This window comes from Vidua chalybeata, chromosome 11, assembly GCF_026979565.1.
Source record: "Vidua chalybeata isolate OUT-0048 chromosome 11, bVidCha1 merged haplotype, whole genome shotgun sequence".
In the NCBI taxonomy this organism is placed as follows: domain Eukaryota; kingdom Metazoa; phylum Chordata; class Aves; order Passeriformes; family Viduidae; genus Vidua; species Vidua chalybeata.
Window position 1 is genome coordinate 2,302,709 of NC_071540.1, and position 21,058 is coordinate 2,323,766.

Consider the following 21,058-nt stretch of genomic DNA (forward strand, 5'->3'; position numbering starts at 1 on the left):
ATTTTTCCAGTATTTGTGAATATACATATAAAAGCATATTACTAGGTTTGATGGGCTTTTTTCTTTGCAGTATTAATAATGATTATTCTTGTAATCGCTATTATTAAAAAGCCTTGGAGATCAGGTTACTAAGGATAAAAAAATGTAAAACGCTCGTTTTTCCTTTACCAGCAGCCAACGTCCGTGGCCACCTCCAGCGTCCGCCTGGGCCTCCCGGTGCAAGCCAAGGTGGTGCCATCCACGGCGGCGCCCGCCAGCGCCACGGCCACGCTGCCAGGAGGGGCTGTGCTCCCACACACCACGGTCAGGCGCTGGGCACACTGCCCGGGCTTGGGCTGGGGGCAGGGAAGGGAGATTCAGGGCGGATACGTGGAGGAATTGTTCCCTGGCAGGGTGGGCAGGCCCTGGCACAGGGTGCCCAGAGCAGCTGGGGCTGCCCCTGGATCCCTGGCAGTGCCCAAGGCCACGGTGGGATGGGGTTTGGAGCAGCCTGGGACAGTGGAACTGCATGAGCTTGAAGTTCCTTTGCAACCCAAACCATTCTATGATTTTATGATTTACATGGTTTTTTGAAAGTGAAAATGAATAAATTTTAATATAAAATATTACTAGGTATCAGTAGGTACGACGAGCGCCCCAAATCTGTTCAAGACAACGGTGGCAAGTGGAGCTGCGGCCTCCCAGCAGGCTGGAGCCATCAGCGGTGCGCAGAGCCAGGCCTCAGGGCAGCCCCAAGGGCAGCCTCGGCTGCCGCTGCCCCCTCACACGGCAGCGCAGGTGCCGGCACAGCCCCTGGTCATTCCCAGCTCTCCTGTGCCTGGAACCACCGTTGTGTCCCAGGTCAGTGTGACAATAGTAGAAACATTGTTTTCTTAGTACTTTAGGATCTCCTCCGGAAGAGCTTTTTCTTCAGGCAAGCGCGTATGCCCTGATGGGACAAATACTTGGCAAACAGGAAAACCCTTCCCCTGGTTTCGGCCAAATTCTGAGAGGGAGTGTTGCCATTGAGGCAGGATGGGAACAGAAGAACTCCAAGATCAGAAGGCGAGAAGAAAAACTCCACTTTATTTCAAATACATCTCTCTTTTTATAGAGAGCATTGTGCAGACCAATTTAATTGGTCTTAAAGTAAAAACATCTCGCACCATTGGTGCGCTCTGAACGACGCACGGTGGCAGAACATATCTATAAACAATGTGAACAACAAGAGAGATAGAGAATTATTTACATTCCTTTCCAACTCTTTCCCAGGCTCAGCCTGGTTAGAAACCTCTCTTTTTCTCTCTGACTGAACTGAGAATACCCATAAGGGAGGAAGAACACTTGTGGCCAGCTCTCCCCACCCTGCCATGTATGTGGCACTAGAGAAAGAACTATTCTGTGCCTGTAGCCTTCTGTCTATGGACTTCTTGATTATCCTGTTGCTGGGCCTCAAAACAATGGTTACACTGAAGTGTGATGTTTCTATATCTTGGAACAACTATGCCATATAAAAATAATGGCTTGTTTTACAACTAATGAAAAAAAGATCAGATATGATGATGTTTGAAGACTTATTTCTAATTTGAGTTTACTGCTGTAGCTGCTTTGTACAGAAACATACTGAATCAATAATTTAACAAATTAAGACAGCTTGGGGAACATTTGCACCTTGTCTGTTGGGCATCTCAAAGGGGAATTCATCTCCAGCAAATTGTCCTGTTATTTCTCATATTTAAGGTTATTTGTACCAAAGCAGACTGTAAAAATATAAAATATATTTCTTTCATTGATTTTTTTGTTGTTATTTGAGTGCTATGATGTTTGTTACCTAAAGAAGATAAGAAAATCTCAGATAACAAGCAGTAATAGCAAAACATATTTCATATATGGCCTGAATTAGAAAAATTTCATAATTTTCCTTCTTTGTAGTGGTCAGAGCATGCATTGATTGTGATGGAAAAATTGCATGGAGCTAATATTTGTTTTCTTTGGCTTTTGCAGGAAATGCAAGAGAATGTGAAAAAATGTAAAAATTTTTTAGCTACCCTTATAAAACTTGCTTCTCATAATTCACCATCTCCAGAAACGTCCCGCAATGTGAAAGCTCTGGTTCAAGATTTGTTGGTAAATATTTAGTTACCATTTATTTTGTCAGTTACCTCTTAAACTTCTTATTTATGGATGCTGAAAACTATTGCTTTGATTTTAACAATTATTTTGGCTGTAATGAAAGGGGTTGGGCTTCATCAAAATGCAATTTTCTGTATGTTATATATATTAAAAAATTTGTTGAAGTCAGACTTTCTCTTGGTTTTTGAAAGGGGAAATGTAGCAAAGTATTTAGTATCAAAGCCACTCTTGTTTTGGTGAGTAATACCTTGGTTTCTCCTTTAGTAAAATACGGGATTTTTCATTGAGGATTCGTTTTTCCTCCAAACTCTGTTCTTTGAAACAAGAAGCTCTTAATTTTTCAAGCATGGAACATCTGTAGATACAATCCCTTCACAACGTGGTTTAGCATTTCTAGGACTGAAGGAAAAGTATTTTCCTGAGCTGCTGACTTTCAGCTGTTCTGCAGACAGATGCCCCTGCATGGAGCCTTAGTGGCACGGGGGTTTCCAGAGGCAAAGCGTGTTGGAGTGCTCTGGCCAGAAAAAGGCAGGACTGGCTGCAGTCTGCAGTGCAACAGATGCTGCAGTGAATTGTATAAAGGAGCTGCAGACAGAGGTTACTGTGGAGCTGGGAAAAGTCAAGCTTCTTAAAAGAAATGTAATATAGTCTGTGAGAAAATTGGATTTAAAAGGAGTTGCTATACATTTCTTTGAATTCATTGCCAGAGAAATCTGTATATTTTAGACAACCCTAAGGCCGTTTTCAAGTGTGAGCTTGAAATCATATTCAATGATTCCAGTGGAAACTTGTTTTAACTTTTACCAGCTTGAAAAAACTAAATAAGTAAAGGTAACTACTTACAGTATTTTAAACAAAGTACCAATATGCATATATGATAAATATATTTATTGAAGCTTGTTTTGCTTTGGTTTTTCTCTTGTTCTATATCAGTCAGGAAGGCTAATTAATGTTTTTATTACAACTTGAACTTGTAACTAATGATACTTTAGAAGTATCATAAAATGCACCCAAGTTAGAATTCTCTTGAATTACTACTAAATAAATGACTGATTATGTATTTGATATAAGTGTGTATTTTGTGAGTATACACACAAATTCATAGAGGAGAAAATTTTATATCTACTAATAAGCGTGCTTTTTATGTACAGCCATGCTTTACATATATAGTTTTATATATATGGATTCTACCAGTTAAATTGTGCCATCAGAATTGATTTTGGATTTACCACAAAGACTGACAAATTTCATGTTTTTAAGGTCACGTCAACAACTTCTTGTTTTCTTTTAATTTTAAGAAAAGAAATGACTATGTAAATGTTAGCAAGAGAGTAAAGTCCCAAAAGAGACTTGAGTGTTTCTGGGGCCTCATTTTGTCTGAAGTGGTGCCTTCCCCAAGGGAATTCTCTGCATTTTGAGTGGCATGTTACATGTTTGAATTAGTGCTTGGCAAAGGGTCTTAGAGAGGAGTTAAGGGACTTCAGCTCTGAAAGTTTTTGATATGGAAGCCTATTTAGCTGGAGAGATATGTGTATATAGTAGCTGGGAAATAGGCAACCAAACAACTGAACAGAGAGGTTGATACTTTTTCTTTTCTTCACCCTGAAGGATGCAAAGATTGATCCAGAAGAATTTACAAGCCGTCTTCAAACAGAACTCAAATCATCTCCTCAGCCATATCTTGTACCTTTCCTTAAGGTAATGTGAATATTGCTTGGATAAATTTATTTCAGAGCAAAATTTCTTTACATTAAGTCTTTGAATATTCTTTTAAAATAGTGTTATCTTCACTGGCCCAGGACTACACTTCCTTTATTTCTAAATGCTGCCCATTTCTGCCAAGATCCTCCTGGCTGGAAGTGCTGTGCAGGCTCCACCTGTGCCAGGCCAGGCAGGTGCTGCTCTCAGCTGGAGCAGCCCTGGGCTGCTCCAACAGCCTGGGACAGTGCTGAGAAACAGGGAGTTCCCACAGGAGGGAGACCTCTTGTGTGTGGGACCTTGGCTGACTTTTACAAAAACAGATTTGTCACCCACAGCTGATCTGGAGTTCACAGCTTGAGTAGCCCTGATCTAGAACGTTGCAGTAATTAGATTTAAAAAATAAAAAGCAGTTACTTCCTAGTTTGGAAGCCATCCATTGGCTACTCTGTAGCGATGAATAAATATCCTTTTCTGTGGTAGTAGGTAATTTTTTGTGAAGAAGAAAAACATTCATATTTCAAAGATTCCCAAGTTATTTTTACAGAATGCTTCAAGTAATTTAATAAGTTGTTTCCATACTGTTTTCCTAATCTATGTTTGGGTCACTGATAACTTTCAATCCATATGTAGCAATGTTTATGAAGAACTGAACTGGATAAAGTGTTGATTAGATGATTCTGGTTCTAATCTGGAACTAATCAACAGTAGAATTTCTGATATGATACCAAATAGATTTATTGTGGGGTCCTAAGTTAGTGTATATGGGAGTAAATGTAACTTCTAATTGGTTCTGTAAATTAGCTACAATAACGTCCATATGCAAGATTATATACAAATGTACAAAGCATGTTTAAGGCCCAACAAAGCTACAAATATGTTTTTAAAAGTATTTTTGGTCTAGTTCAACACTTCTCTGTTTAGGACATATTTTCTCTCTTTTTTCTCCCTGCAACTGTGCTTCAGAACTTCTGCTCCTGTTTTTTCAAGTTATCATTAACTCTTATTTGTGGCTTTTACTGCAGTCACTTCTAACATCATGATAGGTTTTGATTTATTTCCTTTCTTTGAAGTCCTTTCTGGGCAACAGGCATTACGTTTTTAAATCAATATTAGGAGTTTAGAAAGAGCTGTAGCTTGGGTTAAACACTGTTGCATTCTTCAGCTGCCTGAGGGAGCACTTCAAAAGAACACTTCTGCTACTTAAAAAGTCCAAAGTTTGTTCATGAAGGTACAGTACTGCCTTTTAGAAGTATGTTTTTCTTGAAATGGTATGAACATGGGGCTTACAGTAGTACACTTTTCTAATCTACTCACAATACATTACTTCAGAAATAATACAATAAACATCTACTGCTGTAGGGCACCAAGAGGGAAATCATTTGGTTGTAGGTACTGGAGGTGTGTTAGGAGGAGTAAGTTGGTGCAGCTTGCTGGGAATAGGGTTGTTCCATGGTTCTACCTTTTTTGCTTCTATTTCTTGCCCTTCCAAAGACCTAAGCTACAAGTTCTAGATAGTATTGAGAAGAAGAGTGATTTTTCTGCTACAGTGGAATTTAGGGCATGCGAAAATCTACAGGGTTGCTAAATCCAGACTGAAAGCGTATTAAAAACTGAACTTTCTCTTACAATAAATGTTCAGTCTTAGTTCTGTTTGATGAACAGGCAGTTAGTCAAATTGAGAAAAAAAATGCATTCTTTTAATTATGTTTACAGCAAATTTAAAAATGCTTTTTGTCAATGTGCTAAGTTTGATTTTTCATAAACTTTCTTCTGTTTTTAGAAAAGTCTACCTGCACTGAGACAATCTTTACTGAATAGTCAGCATTTGGTTTTGCAAGGACAGCCGTCTCAGCAGTCACTCCAACAGACCAAGCTCTCACAAGTTATACCTCAATCTGCCTCGGGAAGCATTTCCTCTGTTGTCACGACGCAGACAATAGGAATAAGGCAACCAAACAACATTTGCACAGTCTCTGTATCAAATACAGTGCAGCCTCCTCAGGTTAAGGTGGTACAGTCAAATCAGAGTTCTCAACTGGTAGGTACTGTAGTATAAAAGAGGATTTCTTAATGAACTGTATACACTGAAAACTGTGTCACTTTCATTGCAGCTTGTTTGGGAAAATTCTTTTTTGTTTGTATCATATTCTGTGATATGTGGTAGTACCTCATTTTCTGTCATTTCACATGTATGCTCAACCATTACTTCAGATAAGATTATTAACATAAATTTAAGGAAGTGCACTCTTGGTCTTTTTGTCTGCAACAGAGTGGTTGTTGTATGAGCACAGTGGAATTTGAGGGAATTACAAATGTAGAACAGAAAGCTTTCCAAGATTTACAGGCAGGAGTATAATGTTGAGTATGTCATTAGGTATGCTGCTTTGCTTTAAAATTAAAATGAATTCTCTAATTTTAAACTCTTCTGCACATAGTTGCAAAATCTTGTAGAAGAATAGGTGTGCTGTACCAGGATGTTTTGTTTAGTAATAATGCCATTCTCTGTTACTCACTGAACTGTATCTTTGTTGTGCATAGTGGAGTGTTAAGTGCTTCATTAATTCATTCATTTCAAAGGCACTCTCAGTAAGGCGGCTGCACAGCCAAGTAGTCATTAAGAATGTGGTGACTTTATCCTGCTGTTACACAGGATCTTGTGTGTGTGTTTGCACTTGTAATCAAAAGGTGTTAAGGATTTTTACAAGGCCTTCAGTTTATACAGGCATTACTATTCTTTGTGAGAGTTTCCTTGTATGTGGTTTCTGTGTATGTTTGAGTAAAGTGCTTCACTTAGGTTTCAAAATTGTATAGAGAGGTTCCAGAACATGTATCAAGGTGGTAAAAATTTATATTATTGAGGTCGAGAAACGCAAATGTGATAACGTAAAACCTTACAGTGATCCGTCCTTGAGTTTATAAGCTCTATAAAGCCTATAAATAATTAGTAATGTGTGTGGAGAGAAAATTTCTTTTGCTTTAATTTAAAAGTAGCAGTGCACAGACTGAAAATACCTGAGCTGTGTCTTGAACCTTACAAACACTTTCTTATTAACTTTAAAATAAAATTAATATAATTTAATAATAATGAGCATAGTTTTAATGTGTAAGAACATCCTGAGTGGTAAGATTTCTGACTCTGGCATTTGTAATACACACAAGACAGTTGGGTGTTTTCCACCTTAACGTGGCTGCTTCAATGCAGGTCCAGCCACTTGCGTTCTTCTTCTGAGATGGCTTCTCCCCACCCTGTCTGGATTGTTGTATTCATTAGAAAAGTGTTCCTCACACTTCTTGTGACATGTCTTTGATTTGTCCATGTTTCATGACTGAATGTTCAATAGTTTTGCCTCTTCTAGGCAGAAGAGTAGAAGCTGGTGATAATTACAGGCAGTAGGTGGAAAATTATTCCCTGTCCCAGATTAAGCAAATTTCTGCCTGCAGCTGACAGACTGCTTAGAGGTAGAAGTGGCCATGGCCAGTAAGTCTGGCCTTATCTCATGCCACAATCTGAGGCTAGCCTACTGCCATGTAACATGGCTTTTTCCAGTGTTGTGCAGCCCACCTTAAGTGCTCCTGTGCCCACTGGGCAGGTTTCACCCCATCTTTTGAGAAACACCAATGTAGGACAAAAATGGGTAAGACCACAGGAATTCTTACTCTTATGATATAGTTCTGGTGGAGAATTTTCTGGTTGGGAGAAAGCCAAATTTCTGGGAGAGACACGTTCTGCCTGTCTCAAATCAATGGATACTCTAAGCAAGCAGTTGTGTTGTTATGAGTAGAGATTAACAATGTGAAGAGCTTTTCTGAAATGCCTGGGTCATAGGAGGAGCTGGAAGCTGCTCAGGTAACATTGTGGAGATTGATCTGATGAGCAAGAGAAGTTGATTTTCTGTCTGTAAGGAGGTCACAGGTCTAGGGCTGAATTTTCATTTACTGGGTACTTGAAATGACCACTACATTTTCAAAAGGCCGCAAACTGTGCAAAGCAAAGCTGTAGTTAATATTATTTATTTTCTGGAAAAAGATATAATATATAAATATATATATAATAGGGAGAAGACATTAAGAATCATAATTTATGTGCTTTAGTGTGAAATTGTCTTTTCATATTTCCTTTAAATTTATCAGTCTTTAGTTAATAGAATCAAACAGTACTTAACCAGGCACTTAATGACCCTCAGAGTAGTTCTGTACAGACAAAAGCAGCATCAGACATCAAGAGTTACTGCATCCAAAAATCTTAGTACAGCAACCATCAACTCAGGTGCCAAGCAGACAACACAGCAGCAGCTCCATATCAGCCCAGTAATTGCTGATAAGAATTGATTTTTTTGCAGTGCCAGTGCTCACACTGTCACAGTTCTCAGTGCTCCCCAAAATCGGAGCACAGAGCTGCTGGCCATCTTGCCTTGGACTTGTCCAGGAGAGGAAGATTGCAGCTGGCTTGCCTGAGGGTAGCCAGCACTGATGGAAGAACTGGCTGAGCTCCAGGTTTTCCAGGCCTGAAGCTTATTGGAGAGGGTTCCAGCTGGCTTTGCAAACTGTCCAGCTGCAGAAGGGCAAGCTTGTTTTAGACTATAGATCTTTTCATACCAGCCAGTTTTCCTTAAAACATGAAGGGTCTGTTGGCTGTTCCTTCCTTTGTCTTTTCTGTTTCTCAAAGGTGTGAGCTGTGGTGATGCTTTCTCCAGTTGCATTGAGGCACCTTGCAATGTGAAAATCCTGTGTGCACTGTTGGCATGCAGCATAGCTTGCACAAAGGCTTTGAAATGTACAGTGTTAGCAGAGATGAAACAGACTTTTAGTCTGGTAGAGTACTGGAATCATGTTCCAAACTATGAAAAACAATGCTTTATAATGCTAGATAGTGCTAGTTCTATATAAAGAAAAGGGGAACAATTTTAGACTAATATTTTATTGATGAGACACTTATGACATAAGCCAGCAATCAATTTTTTAAATTGTTCTAAGAGCAATGTTCTAAGTTTGTCTGAATTGCCATCCTTAGAGTCCATGTTTTCTATGTTGCCTTATATATGCAGACATTGCCTGTCTTGTTTTTGGTGTTGCAGAGGTAAAATTTGTATGAGTAAGAGAGATATTCTTTATTACACATGTTGAGGTTATAAGTAGATCGATGGGTAGTGGAGATGGATTAGCACTTCATATATTGTGTTGGCACTGTCTGCATCATAAGGAGAAAGTACTCCTGGAAGTTAAAGCCAAGTATTAAACTTGAGTGATAAAAAAACCCAGTAAGAAAATCAGTGATCCATCTTAATTAAAACAAATCTAATTATATACAAAGCTGTATAAAGATTTGTGCAGGTCTAGGATTAGGAGGGATGTATGGAAATACATCCGCACCATTTCTGCTGCACTGACAGGGCACAGTGTCCAGAGGGTGGGCTCTGCCATATTCTAAGTTACATTAGAACAGGATTTGCTCAAATATTTACTGCCACTTTCCCTGCACTGCCACAGTGGTTGGAGTCTCTCAGAGCTGAGACAGAGTAATGGAATTTGGAAACAAGATACAGCAGCAGAATAAGAATTGTGTTATATGGTGATGTTCCACTTGGCTTTTTAATTCTCCACTGAAGCTTTTCTGGCATCACTTTTGTGTTCATGAATGAATGTAATTTGTACACATTTTAGTGAAATTTTAGGAAATCTTTTTTTTTTTTTTTGTCTTGTCTGCAAGGCAGCTTAGAAATGGAGGAGTAATAGATGGCTGATTGGATAAAAGGAGTTTTTTCTCTTAATTGACTAATAAATGTCTAGCCACTGACGTGGAGTTTGATGTGCAGTAAAATATAAATAAAAATGGCTGTTGAGCAGTAGATATCTGGCATTCATTAACAGGAACAAAGCCTGTACTTGACAAATTGTATGCTTATTTGAAACACAGCCTAGTGGTTTTCTGAGTTGTTATCACGGACTTTGTTTTCAGAATTTTGTGGGCTGTACATTAATATAAGGAGAATATTGTCACTGATTGCTGTTTGGAAACCAGTAAAAAAGGCCAGGCTTGAAAGTGAAGATTAAAAGAAAAGCTTAAGAGAATTGAACACACGTAACTTCTTCAAACACTGATTGTAAGGGAGAATAAAAGGGAAAATTCATTATTTGGAACAGGCCAAGATGGTAAAAATATGAATAAAAGGATATAATTAAATTAAATAGGATTAAGGTAGGATAGAAGGCAAAATATCCTTAAAGAGAGAATATTAGATGGTAGATCAGGCTGCCAAAGACAGCCATAATTGAAAACCCTCAAAAGTAGACCATTTGACCATTGTAGGAAGAATTGTGTAATAAATTGAGGAGCAGGTGGGACAAGTGATGTCATGGCTTCTGTTATATTTTTCTTCATTTCTTTGTTGAAAGCCTGTACTCAATGGAATAATATTGTTGTCATATTAACATTAAAATAGTATTTTTTTTTTAATTTGGGAGGAAAAATAATTGCTTATGTAGATTTTGAGGCACCATAGAAAAACTGTAGCTGCTACTGCAGCATGATAAGCAATGGTAAATATGAATTCTAAGTCCATAAAAGCATGAACATTGTAAGTTAATGCTGCCAGATTACATGATAGCTGAGGTTTGATATGACATTTATCTTCAGGAGTGAGTAGACTGATAAATCACAAGTGGCATAGCCACAAGTGAGTTAGCAAGTGTTTACTCATGAGTGAAGATAAATGTCATATCAGACCACAGCCATTCTGAGTTTTATATGTTTATATATTTCTTCCTTTCACATTATTTTTTTAACATAGTTGAGAGAAAAAAAAGCTTGGTAAAGGATATATTTTTCAAATTTATTTTTGTTTTTCATTCTTTGCAGAAGCTCTTGTTCACTGTTTGTTTTTTTTTTTTTTTCTTTATTGCAGTACTTGATAGGTTTAAGCTTTGGGATCAGATGCTTGTGTTGCAAAAGGTGATTCCTGTGAATTGGGCCAGGCTGGTTTTGCAGCCCTCATCAAGTAAAGGTTGGAACCTTGTGCATCTGCACTGGTCCAGGAGATTTGCAAAATCCTTGTCCTCAGAAATTTTAGCAATGCGTTCTAATCTTACTGTCCTAAAGGAATTTTCCTTTCAGTGGTTTGTAGGGAGTGGTTCTCATTTAATTTTGCCTCTCTTGTGCAGGCATGAGAAAGACTGATAACTTCTGTTCTCTTTCTGCTTCTGTACATTTGATGTGCTTTGGCTGGATTCTTTCTCAGTCTGTATTTGTTGGTTTTGCTGTTGATTATTGGTCTGTGTTCATGTCTTTAATTGTTCTCTGTCCTGCAATAACTTACACAGTAGAAGATGTCATGGAATGATCATCACCTTCTGGCTTGAGATCAGGACCAGAGAGAACCATTACTTTATTCTCACAGTTACCAAATCTATGCCTCTTGAAGAAAACCCTTAGGAAAAAAAAAAAAGGGTATTTCAGCTGTCACCTCTTTGTTATTCTGGTTATTAGTAGTATGATTGTTGTATATCCTTTTCTGTCTTCATGAGCCTGCTACCTTATGGGAGCACCTTTGTATAAACATCCCCTTTTTCACCTGTGAAAATACAGTCAGCTTTAGCAAAGGGCAGAGCAGTATCTGCAGTGTTCAGAAGGAGAGGAGGAGGAGGTCTGGCAGAGCAGACAAATGGTGAATCAAAGTGAGTGTGAAGAGTGGAGAGAGATGACAAAGGGAGCAGAGCAATGATGAAATAAAAAGAGAGGGAAAATACTTTTTATTGTGAGAAATGTACATCTTACTTTGCAGAAAAATGTTATTTTATAGAAGAAAAATGTAGGCAACTGTTCACACATTGCACTTGGAGAAGCAATGCCATGACTTTGCTGCTTTAGTGTGTTCCTTGAAGAACTCCAAAGTGCAGCAGCATGGGACATGGTTCTTCAACTTTGACAGATAAACTGAAGAGGAATAACTAGTATATGACAATACTTGCTGTCTCAACACTGTCTTGATCATAATTTTACCATTTTCCTAATTATCAAATCTAGGCAATGACTAAATCACATTCTGTCTTTTCTATTTTCTGTGCCTTTGTCGTTCTGTTGTTGTGTTTGCTGTCTTCAGAGGTGTACATAATTAAAATGCTTCCTTTTTTAGGGGAGGTGGAATGATGAACAGTTTCTGTAAGCTCTGAAGACTTGTATTCTGTCTTGTTACCTTTTCTGACTCAGCACTTTAATAAAATCAATGATGGTGTGTTTATGGACACAGTGGTGAAGGGTTTGAAAGGACTCCTGGAGGTGTCTTGTGCAGCCTCCTGCTTACACATTGGGATGTCTCCCATGTGACCAGTCATGTTTTGAGTGTCTTCAAGAAGAAATTGCACAGCCTCTTGGGGCAACCTGTTCCAGAGCTTGCCCACCCTCATGGTGGGCATTTTTTTTTTCTTTTACTATATTGGAATCTCCTATATTCCAGCCTGTGTCTTTTGTGCTACATCCTTCTACTCTGCACATCTGAGGGAGTCTGACTCTGTCTTCTCCTCATCTTCCCAAAGGTGGTTGCAGCAGCATTGAGATCTCCCCTTTTCTGGAAGGGAAAAGGCTGGAGTAATATCCCTGCTAAACTGGGTGCCCTAAAACTCCTGTATCTGCTCTCTCAGTCTGGGTCAGTGCTTGTCAGCTGATCAGTGGCATTCAGCTTTGATTCAGAATGTGGATAGATAACCTGACATGGGGCACACTTGTTGCGCGTGGTTCTAGTCTGTGAGAAATATGAAATAATTTAAGTTAATCATCTCCCAGACCAGCCTGCTACTACACTTGCTCATTGCCTACAACTTTGAGGTCAAGCTAAGGACTTAATAGTAATGTTTATGATGTTGGAAAAACAGGCAAGACAATTAGAACAGTTTGAATTACCTTAACTGATGAAGTGTGGCTTACATAGTTACAAATTTTAATACCGGATCCTCTGATTCATTGGTTTTTACTGTGTCCCTAGGTTGCAAAGAAGTTACATACTCTGTTTCAGAAACAAATTGCTAATGTTAATTCCTTAATGACTTCCAGATCTGGAGATTGCACATTTCTTAAAACTCCAATATAGAAACTGGGACTTAATGTAAGATGCTACTGTGAGCTCTGGTGCAGTTGTTCTTTTGAGAGGATATGTGTCTGTTGCTGGTTGGTTTCTTTATGGAGTTTATGATTTTGGTCTCTGCCCCTTGGAAAAGTTTGTTTTTCAATTTTCTAGACTTTCAGCATTTGTACATACATTGAAGTCCTAGTACAGTACTTGCCAAAGACAGTTTGTGGAATGTATTGGATAGTAAAGAAAACATTGACATTTATATAATCTTAAATGGTTAAATATTGTCCTGTCTTTATGGTGTTAGTGGCTCATTTTGTAGGGTATTCACATGAAAATATTAATTGAGGGAAAAAGAACTTGGTTCTGAACTGTAGAAGTTGCCTCAAAGAGAGAGAAAAAAAAATACAATTGCAGAAGATTACTCTAAATACTATATAGTAATTCTGTCCAGAGGTCCCACACATCTCCTTTATGCCCTGGCTTCTGGCCCATTAAGGTAGAGCAGCTTTTCTTCACTATTCTCTGCAAACTGATTCAATAAATTATTGTAAAAGTGGCATCATTCTCCTTTTTCATAAGAATGTATGTTTTCCTAACATGGACTGTTCTGTCTTTTTACTGAAACCACACTTGTTCATGTTTCCTGTGCATCAAAGTGCAGTTAAATTAAAGTTTTTCTATTGCTTTCACTGATCAACTCTGTTTCTTTCCTGTTTTTAATTAAGCATGGTAGTTGCTTTATTCTTTCCCCTCTGAGTGTGACTATTCACTCTCTGTCTTGACCAATTAAATTTATCTCGATTTCCTCCATTTCTGTGCTTAGTACAAATGCTCTCTTTTCCTTCAGTGTCCATAGTTGAAGCTGAATCCTTAGTCTTTTTTCCCTTTTCTCTTTCTGCAGGGTGGTTATTGCTAATACCTCTACATTCACAGGTTTATTGTAACTTTTCGACTCTCTGTATTTTAGGATGTACAAAATGCAGTTTTGTAACTTCAGAATGGCCCAATTTGTTTTTTTTCTCCAGAACACGTGAGAGATGCCTCATTGCTCTTACCTTGTTTGTAGTTTTCACCTGTCTCCCTTGCAGTTTTGGAGCTCTGGTTCCTGCTCATCCTCTGCTATCACGTCCCATTTGCAGATGCTGTTTCTTCTTTCCTTTCCTCCATAGGTTGCTTTGCAGTCAGAGGTTTGGCCATTTGCTGCCCAGCTAAGTGCAATTGCTTTAGATGCTCCTTGTGGGAGTGGTGCTGGGTGGAGGTGCCGTGTGGTGCTGCCTTCCAGGAGGGAATGCTGCATCCAGGGTGGGAGGCTCACACAGGGGGAGGACCTCAGTTGTGACTGTGAGCAGCACGTGGCTTCTGAAGTTGCCATGCCTGAGTTGTGCTTGGAGTTTTACTCAAATAGCTCTTTGCCAGTGTTTTCTTTTCAGAGTTTATTTATGGGTTTTTTTACAGCTCTGCAGCTTCCACACATCTTTCTGAATCTTCCGTTCATTACATCTGTGCCTACCCTGTCCCTGATCATATGAATGTTGATTTTTGGGTTTGAGTTTTTGTTTTGTTTGGGTTTTTTTGTTGAACATTTTGCTGTTGATTAAACATGACCCTTGCACGTGTTTCCTTTTTGATTTGATTTGTTTATGGGTCAATTTTTAAGTTTCTAACCCAGGTTTAGTTTTAAGGAAGAACTTCAGAACCTGAATTAGCGTTTAAAAGATTCATAGTATATGATTACCACAAAACTTGGTTTGCTTTCTTGTGTATATCTGACTTTGGAACCCATAATATTTTAGAATTTATTTTTAGGATGTTTTCTTTAAAAAGCGTAGATATTTAGTGCAAGGCCTAATGTTTGTAGGTGGATACCACTACAATTATTGCAGCATTTTCTTCTACAAAACTGCTTTTCTTCCTAGTAAAAATTCTAAAGACAAAAGTCTGAATTTTAATATTAACCTTACGAATTTGAAATCTATTGTTAGTGAAGGTTGTGAGGTATGACATCTGTGTCGTATATTATTGAAATTTTTTAAAGCATAATGACAAAATAGGTATATACACACACACACAACCACATGCATTACATGAATATGACTTTTGTCACCAGCTAGTTGTGCTTGTAGAGATCCACGTGCTTATCTTGGTAATTACAGGTATTAGTGTATTTACGTTGTGTGTGTTTGTGTATAAAGAGTATAATATAAGTATACTTTTCTTTAATAATAGCAGATTATCCAGTCAACATCTGCTCAAACTGTGAAACGAACCCCTGCTTGCCAGACTACCCAGATTAGGATGCCAGTGGTAATAACTCAGACCATTAGACCACAAGGTATGGGTTTAAATGTTTTAGTGAGATTGTTACCTTTGTATGAATTTTGTTGTACTTACAAATGAGTAGCATGGAAAAAGGTACAGTGTTGACATTGGCAACATTGTTGACATTTCTTTTTACCTCATGCTGGCTGAAGAGTGCATGTTTTCATATGCAGTTTCAAGGTGTTTTGGACCAACACAGTGAAATGTTTTGAAACAATCCTAGGACTAAACCAGGTCAGGAACTTGACTCTCACTGTCCTAAACTGTAACTCTGGGCCAAGAAAAAAAATTCTTTGTTTTCCCAAAGCCTAGTGGATGTCTCAATTTAATCATCCTACTTCTAATTCATACTCCTGAAGCAGAACATGGTAGTCCCCATCTCTGCAGCTACACAGGTCAAGGTGGGAGCCCTAGAGAAATTTCTCAAGCCTCAGGTTGGTTTCTTTGACTCCTGTCAGTATGTTTACTTTTTGGTGAGATCAGAGACTGGCTACAGCAACCTGACATGCCATGATTAGCCACGGCATGTGCTTTGTACACACCTTCCTCATCTGTCTGTGCACAGGTGGGTTCATGTCTGGCTGATACTGCCCACTTTCTAAGAGGATTCTTGAAGCCTCTTTGCTTCCTAATAGATACCCATTTGTTTCTTTCTACCACTGAATCTCTTAGGCTTAGGTTTTACTTTTCCTGAATATGTGTGAGAGTATCTTACTGGATGTGGGCATTTACAGATTGAGGGTTTGTAATGGAATACAGAGCTTGTCATCTTCAGGTACTGAATCAGGACTCAAATTAGTTCAAATGCACATAAAAGCTATTGCTGCCTACTTGACTTCATTGCTTGGTTGTTTCTATTCTCCTTGGTAAAAAAAGCATCAAAAATGTTTAACAGCAGTTGATGTTTTACTTGCTCTGCTCTCCTAGGGGAATCCAAAGGTTGAATGGACACAAAGACCAAGCTGTCACTGTAATCCTGTAGGCTGTTTTCAGGTTAGGAAGGAATACAGTTGCTCACCATAAAATGTGTTTGTTTGATAGCACTGATACTCATGTCCTGAGTTTATAACATGTCCATGCATCTTATAGCATGAGCTTTCACTTCTGACTAATGTGTTTGAGAGTGAAGGCAGATTTCATTTCTTTGCTTGTTCAGTCTCCAAGTTGTGAATGTCAACAGTGTACTGAGAATTTGCATGATACTGGCATTTGTCTTTTAAACAGTAGGTTCAGAATATGAGTTTATTCTTGATAGCCCTTGATCAGCCAGTGTAATGCAATTAACTGGCAGTTTGACTTATGGTAAATGATTTTATAAAAGCCAATTTATGCAAGATCCTACTTTCTGGTGAGCTTATTCAAATTTACATGTTTGGTTAAGCCCTCCAGTATATGGTTTTATTTACACAGACAAAAAAAACCCCAAGAATAGGCACTTAGAAATCATCCCAGTATAAAACCACTCATCCTGCAGCCCACATCTAGGGAGCAGGCTGCCTGTGTGCTGGCAGCACTGTCAAGAGTGCATCATTGTGATATACTGTTAAAACCTTTTACTGTAAACACCAGTGCAATGTTATTTTATACTGGCCTAGGTATTCCTGCAGAAGGAGCTAATATACTGGAATAGGACATCATCTAAATAAAAATTATGGTAGCATAATTTTGTGGAGCGTGACTAGTTAGGGATAGTTACCTCAGAACTGAGCTGGCCTCCACAAAGTGCTGCATTTTCCTCCTTGACAGGAGTGAATCTCCCAAGTGTAGTGTATCTTCAGTACATCCATGTGAACAAGACTGTAATGCTTCTTAAAACAGTAGTTTAGATAAAACTGGCATGCTTTAAGGACCTTTATATAAATAAAATTACTTCCACACCAGTGGAAGTAACACCATTGTTACTGCATGAAAAATTCACACTCCTTTATCAAAGCACTCTACTAGTATAATAATCAGGTCAATTCATCTTATGGATTGGATGGATGAATTGAGCCAAATAATAAAATAATTAACTAGAATATTTATTGCAGCTATTTAACCAGTGCTGAAATACAGCTAGGAATTTATAAGCTCCTAAATTTGGGCTTATTTTTCTAGATCATGGTAATTAAAATTTGAAGCAAGGACGCAGTGGTGAAAGACTCTGTATGTCATTACCAATCCCATGAACTATCTAGGCCCACAGGTGATTTTAATTTTCAAAATATGCTCTGTCCATAATAAAAATGGATGTTTTATAGGTATATTATGTCTAACCCTTAGTCATGCACAGTTGTAATTTATTTAAACCAGAAAGCTCAAATGTCATCCCAAATCTTACATTGACTTTGCCCAATCCATTGAGTAGAATTACATATACTTGGGGTGAATGTGAGACTTAATTCTTCCATATCCGTATGGATATACATGTTTTGGAGGTGTTTTTCTATCAAAAGTATCATCTGTAGAAAACAAAGCATTGATACTGATTCCAAAGAAGTATATTAATTCTGGAGGAGTGCTGTTGTTACTCTAAGTTTGCCATTGCAACAGTTTTCAAGGTTAGCACATTTTTAATCTTCTAGATCTTAATTGTACAAAGCAGAAATCTGCTAATTTTTGTTATTATTTCTTTCCTTCCTTCCAGTTCTCTGAGTAGAAAACCTTTCCATTAGTTCATCTGAAATAGATAAATGAATTGCCTGGTCCGTGAACTAATGCTGTCTGTGACATCTCATGGACCTTGAATATTCTGATGGCAAAATATTTTTATTCCCCAGGCTTGAGCCTGAAGTCCTAAATCTGGTTTTGTATTTGCTAATGTTGAGAGTCCACATTACAGTTTATTTATACAGATGGAGAACTCAACAAACATGATCAAATTATTTTCTCTTTAAGATCATATGTTGGAGTAGATGAAGACTTCAAATTTAAAAAAAAAAGAGTAATGCAGGACTCAGTCAAAGCTAGCAGCTTTGTATTAGCCAAGAAATGTTCTTAAAAGGATTTATTAGGATAGTTGTGTTTCAGGTTTTTACTATACATGAAAGAAAAATCCTGTAACTCTACTGAGGTTCTTACCTTGCCATTTATGTGCAACTGAGTCCCTGGGGTGCAGGAGCAGCCTTCACACCCTTCTCAAAGTCTCAAATACCACATCTGTAATGCTCAATAAAATGGAGTGATACACAAGAGAGAGGTGAGAGCTTTTAAATCAAGTAGATTGAGTTATTTCTACATGCCAAAACACAGGTGGGATTAAAGGAAACCCAAAATGTATCCCAAGTAAATGTGTTTAGGCAGTCATAGAGGGCCTACTCCAGAAGTTTCATGTCAGAGAGGAATTTAGATCTCTTTAATTTACTGGATGTCCACCACATTTTGGCTCATTTAGAAAGCCCTGTTTTGCTTGTACTTCAAGACTTGTAAAGTCTAGATACAGACATGAATTATTTTTGGGTCATTGTTTTCAAGATGAGAAAGCAAGGAACAACCTTTATGGGGGTGTTTGTCGAATTTGGCAATAGTGTTTTCCTTTTATATGCAATGCAAAATATTTTTAAAATACATGCAGTACTTTCAACTCTGAAATACATGTTTTTCACTGCAATAAAGGACAATTACTATATAGAAAATGTAAAAGGCATTGCTAATACCCTGAGTAACTCTGGCTTTAAGTATTTGTATTAAGAACATTTCAAATTCGCCTTCTTTATTCTGTACAGATTATGCAGAAAAGTGGTTTACTGGCAATTGCAAACACACTTATAGCCATTATAAATATTATAGCTGTTTATGCCCAGTGGTTTTCAGTTTTGGAATCTTCACTGTTCTGTAAATATTGAACAAACTGTAATGTTAATATAAATTTTGTATTTTAAATTGTTCTTCTTCAGCATATAGTCTTTAAAAATAATAACTTCCTTTGTTTGCAATTTACAGACAGTTAAATTTAGTTCCTGGACAGAAGGTTCTTTGATGTAAATTGTCTAAGACAGCTCATAATAACATTGCTTGGTGTTTTTCAGGCACAGTAGGGAAGGCACCAACAATACAAGCCAGTAAAAGTCCTGGGGGCTTTGGTGTTCAGGTCTCTGCAAATCAGAAAAACAAGCTGAATGACCCTGGAGGTGGTTCTTTCAGGTAAAAAAAGCAAAAATAATAATAAAAAAATGCAGCGGGGTGCTTGGGGGGGATCTGAAGTATAAAACAGAATTTAGAATTGGTGTAACACCAGAGGGCAGTCTTTTACAATAATTCCTGTCTTTTTTCCCTGGGATTGGATGGAAATTTTCATACTTAATTCTATTTTTAAAGAAGGAAGGGGATCATTACATATCTTGAGGATTTTTCTCTAAATGCACATTTTAATGTTTAATGAAACCGTAAATTCTGTGGATTATAATAAAGCTTTGGCTGAATGGAATTACGTGCACGAGGATCTAAAAGAATCTCTGGTTGGTGTTATGCACTGGATTCTGCTGCTCCTATGGAATGTGTCTTGCTGGGAAGGTGCTGGCTGTGAGGACAAGGCCTCTGTGGAGCAGCCCCTCCTCGGCCTGGGAGGGGATCCCTGAGCAGGGGTTTGTTAGTCCTGGTTTTAAAGGGCAGGCTTTGCTGTGTCTGAGCTCCCTGTGCTTCCTTAGCTCATGGAGGTCAGGTGGCTTGTGGGCCTCTGCAGGAACCAGGTGCTGCAAAAAAGGTTCAGCAGAGTACCAGTGATGCACTGAGCTGCTGCTCTGCCAGTTCTTTATACTCCAGACTTTTATTTTTATGTATTTGGGATATTTTTACTTTTGACAGTGAAAAGCAAATCTTATGTTTACTTCATTTTGCTCTCGCTAGCACCATTTTAGTTGTGTACATTTTAGTTCTGTCAAAATATTTTCTTTCTTTATTGAGTGACAGACTATTCCTAGATTTTAGTTTTCATCTTCTGGGATTCTTCTGTTGCTCTGACATCATCAAACTACTAATTAATTTTCAGGTTTATGCTTTTGCAGGTGAAGTAAAAGAGAATTTGTAGCTCTTTGAAATATCTGCTTTGAGGCATGTCAGTATTGTAACTAATAGTGGTAGTACTTAGTATTAATCTGGAAGCAAAATCATTCAATTTTTTATTTTCCAATGCTTTTGCCTCCCACTGAGTATTTAAATGAATTAAAATGTCTGTTGGGTTCAATTGTACTGTCTTAATAAGTATTTTTTATGTTTGTAAGCAACATGAGCATTTATTCTTCGTTAGTATAGCTTTCAATTTTACATACACCAAAAGGGACAGCATTTTTTTAGCTGGATGTTGTAAACTGTGCCAGGATTGATTCTTGCATTCACTTAGTTTATACATAGAATATATTAGGTTAGCTGGAATTGTTAATTTTCCCTTGGGGAGAAGCAAATGCTCAAGGCACTGATTGATAAATCAATAAATCTTTAGTGAGTTTGGTAAATAAGCTGTCAAGGGTGTATGTCATTTTTCCTCTAGAGAACGAATTTTAGTCAGAATGAATGTGTTTGTTTCCTTACATTGTTTTCTCCTTCAAAATAGTAAGACACAAAGCTGCATTTAAATAAGTCTATAAAATTGCAAAGATTTATTAAACAGCAGCAAAGATCAAGCTTTTTCCTGATATATTAACAAAGAATTCAGTTGTTTGCATATTTGCATTTCAACCCCTAACCTCTCCTGAGGACAAATAGATGTCTGACTATTAAGCCTAAAGGCACAGAGCTAGAAATCTGTATTAATCCTCTGAATGCTGACTAGTTTTCCTCAACATTCCCAGCGTGTGTGAAGAATGTGTTTTTAGCCAGAAGGCAAACTGGCATCTAAAGCAAAGCAAGAATTTTGAAAAATAGTTGTGTTATGTATAAATTTATTT

General features: G+C 37.9%; 1 protein-coding gene across 1 annotated transcript in view; it reads left to right on the plus strand.

Annotated features, from left to right (window-relative positions):
* Nucleotides 1-21,058, plus strand: part of LOC128793483 (transcription initiation factor TFIID subunit 4-like) — a 147,817-nt gene that overhangs the window by 18,035 nt on the left and 108,724 nt on the right. Inside the window, exons 3-9 of the mRNA XM_053952694.1 lie at nucleotides 172-303; nucleotides 613-840; nucleotides 1,984-2,106; nucleotides 3,721-3,810; nucleotides 5,594-5,851; nucleotides 15,105-15,210; nucleotides 19,205-19,319. Of these exons, the coding sequence (XP_053808669.1) occupies nucleotides 172-303; nucleotides 613-840; nucleotides 1,984-2,106; nucleotides 3,721-3,810; nucleotides 5,594-5,851; nucleotides 15,105-15,210; nucleotides 19,205-19,319 (1,052 nt within the window). The remainder of the gene's footprint in view (nucleotides 1-171; nucleotides 304-612; nucleotides 841-1,983; nucleotides 2,107-3,720; nucleotides 3,811-5,593; nucleotides 5,852-15,104; nucleotides 15,211-19,204; nucleotides 19,320-21,058) is intronic.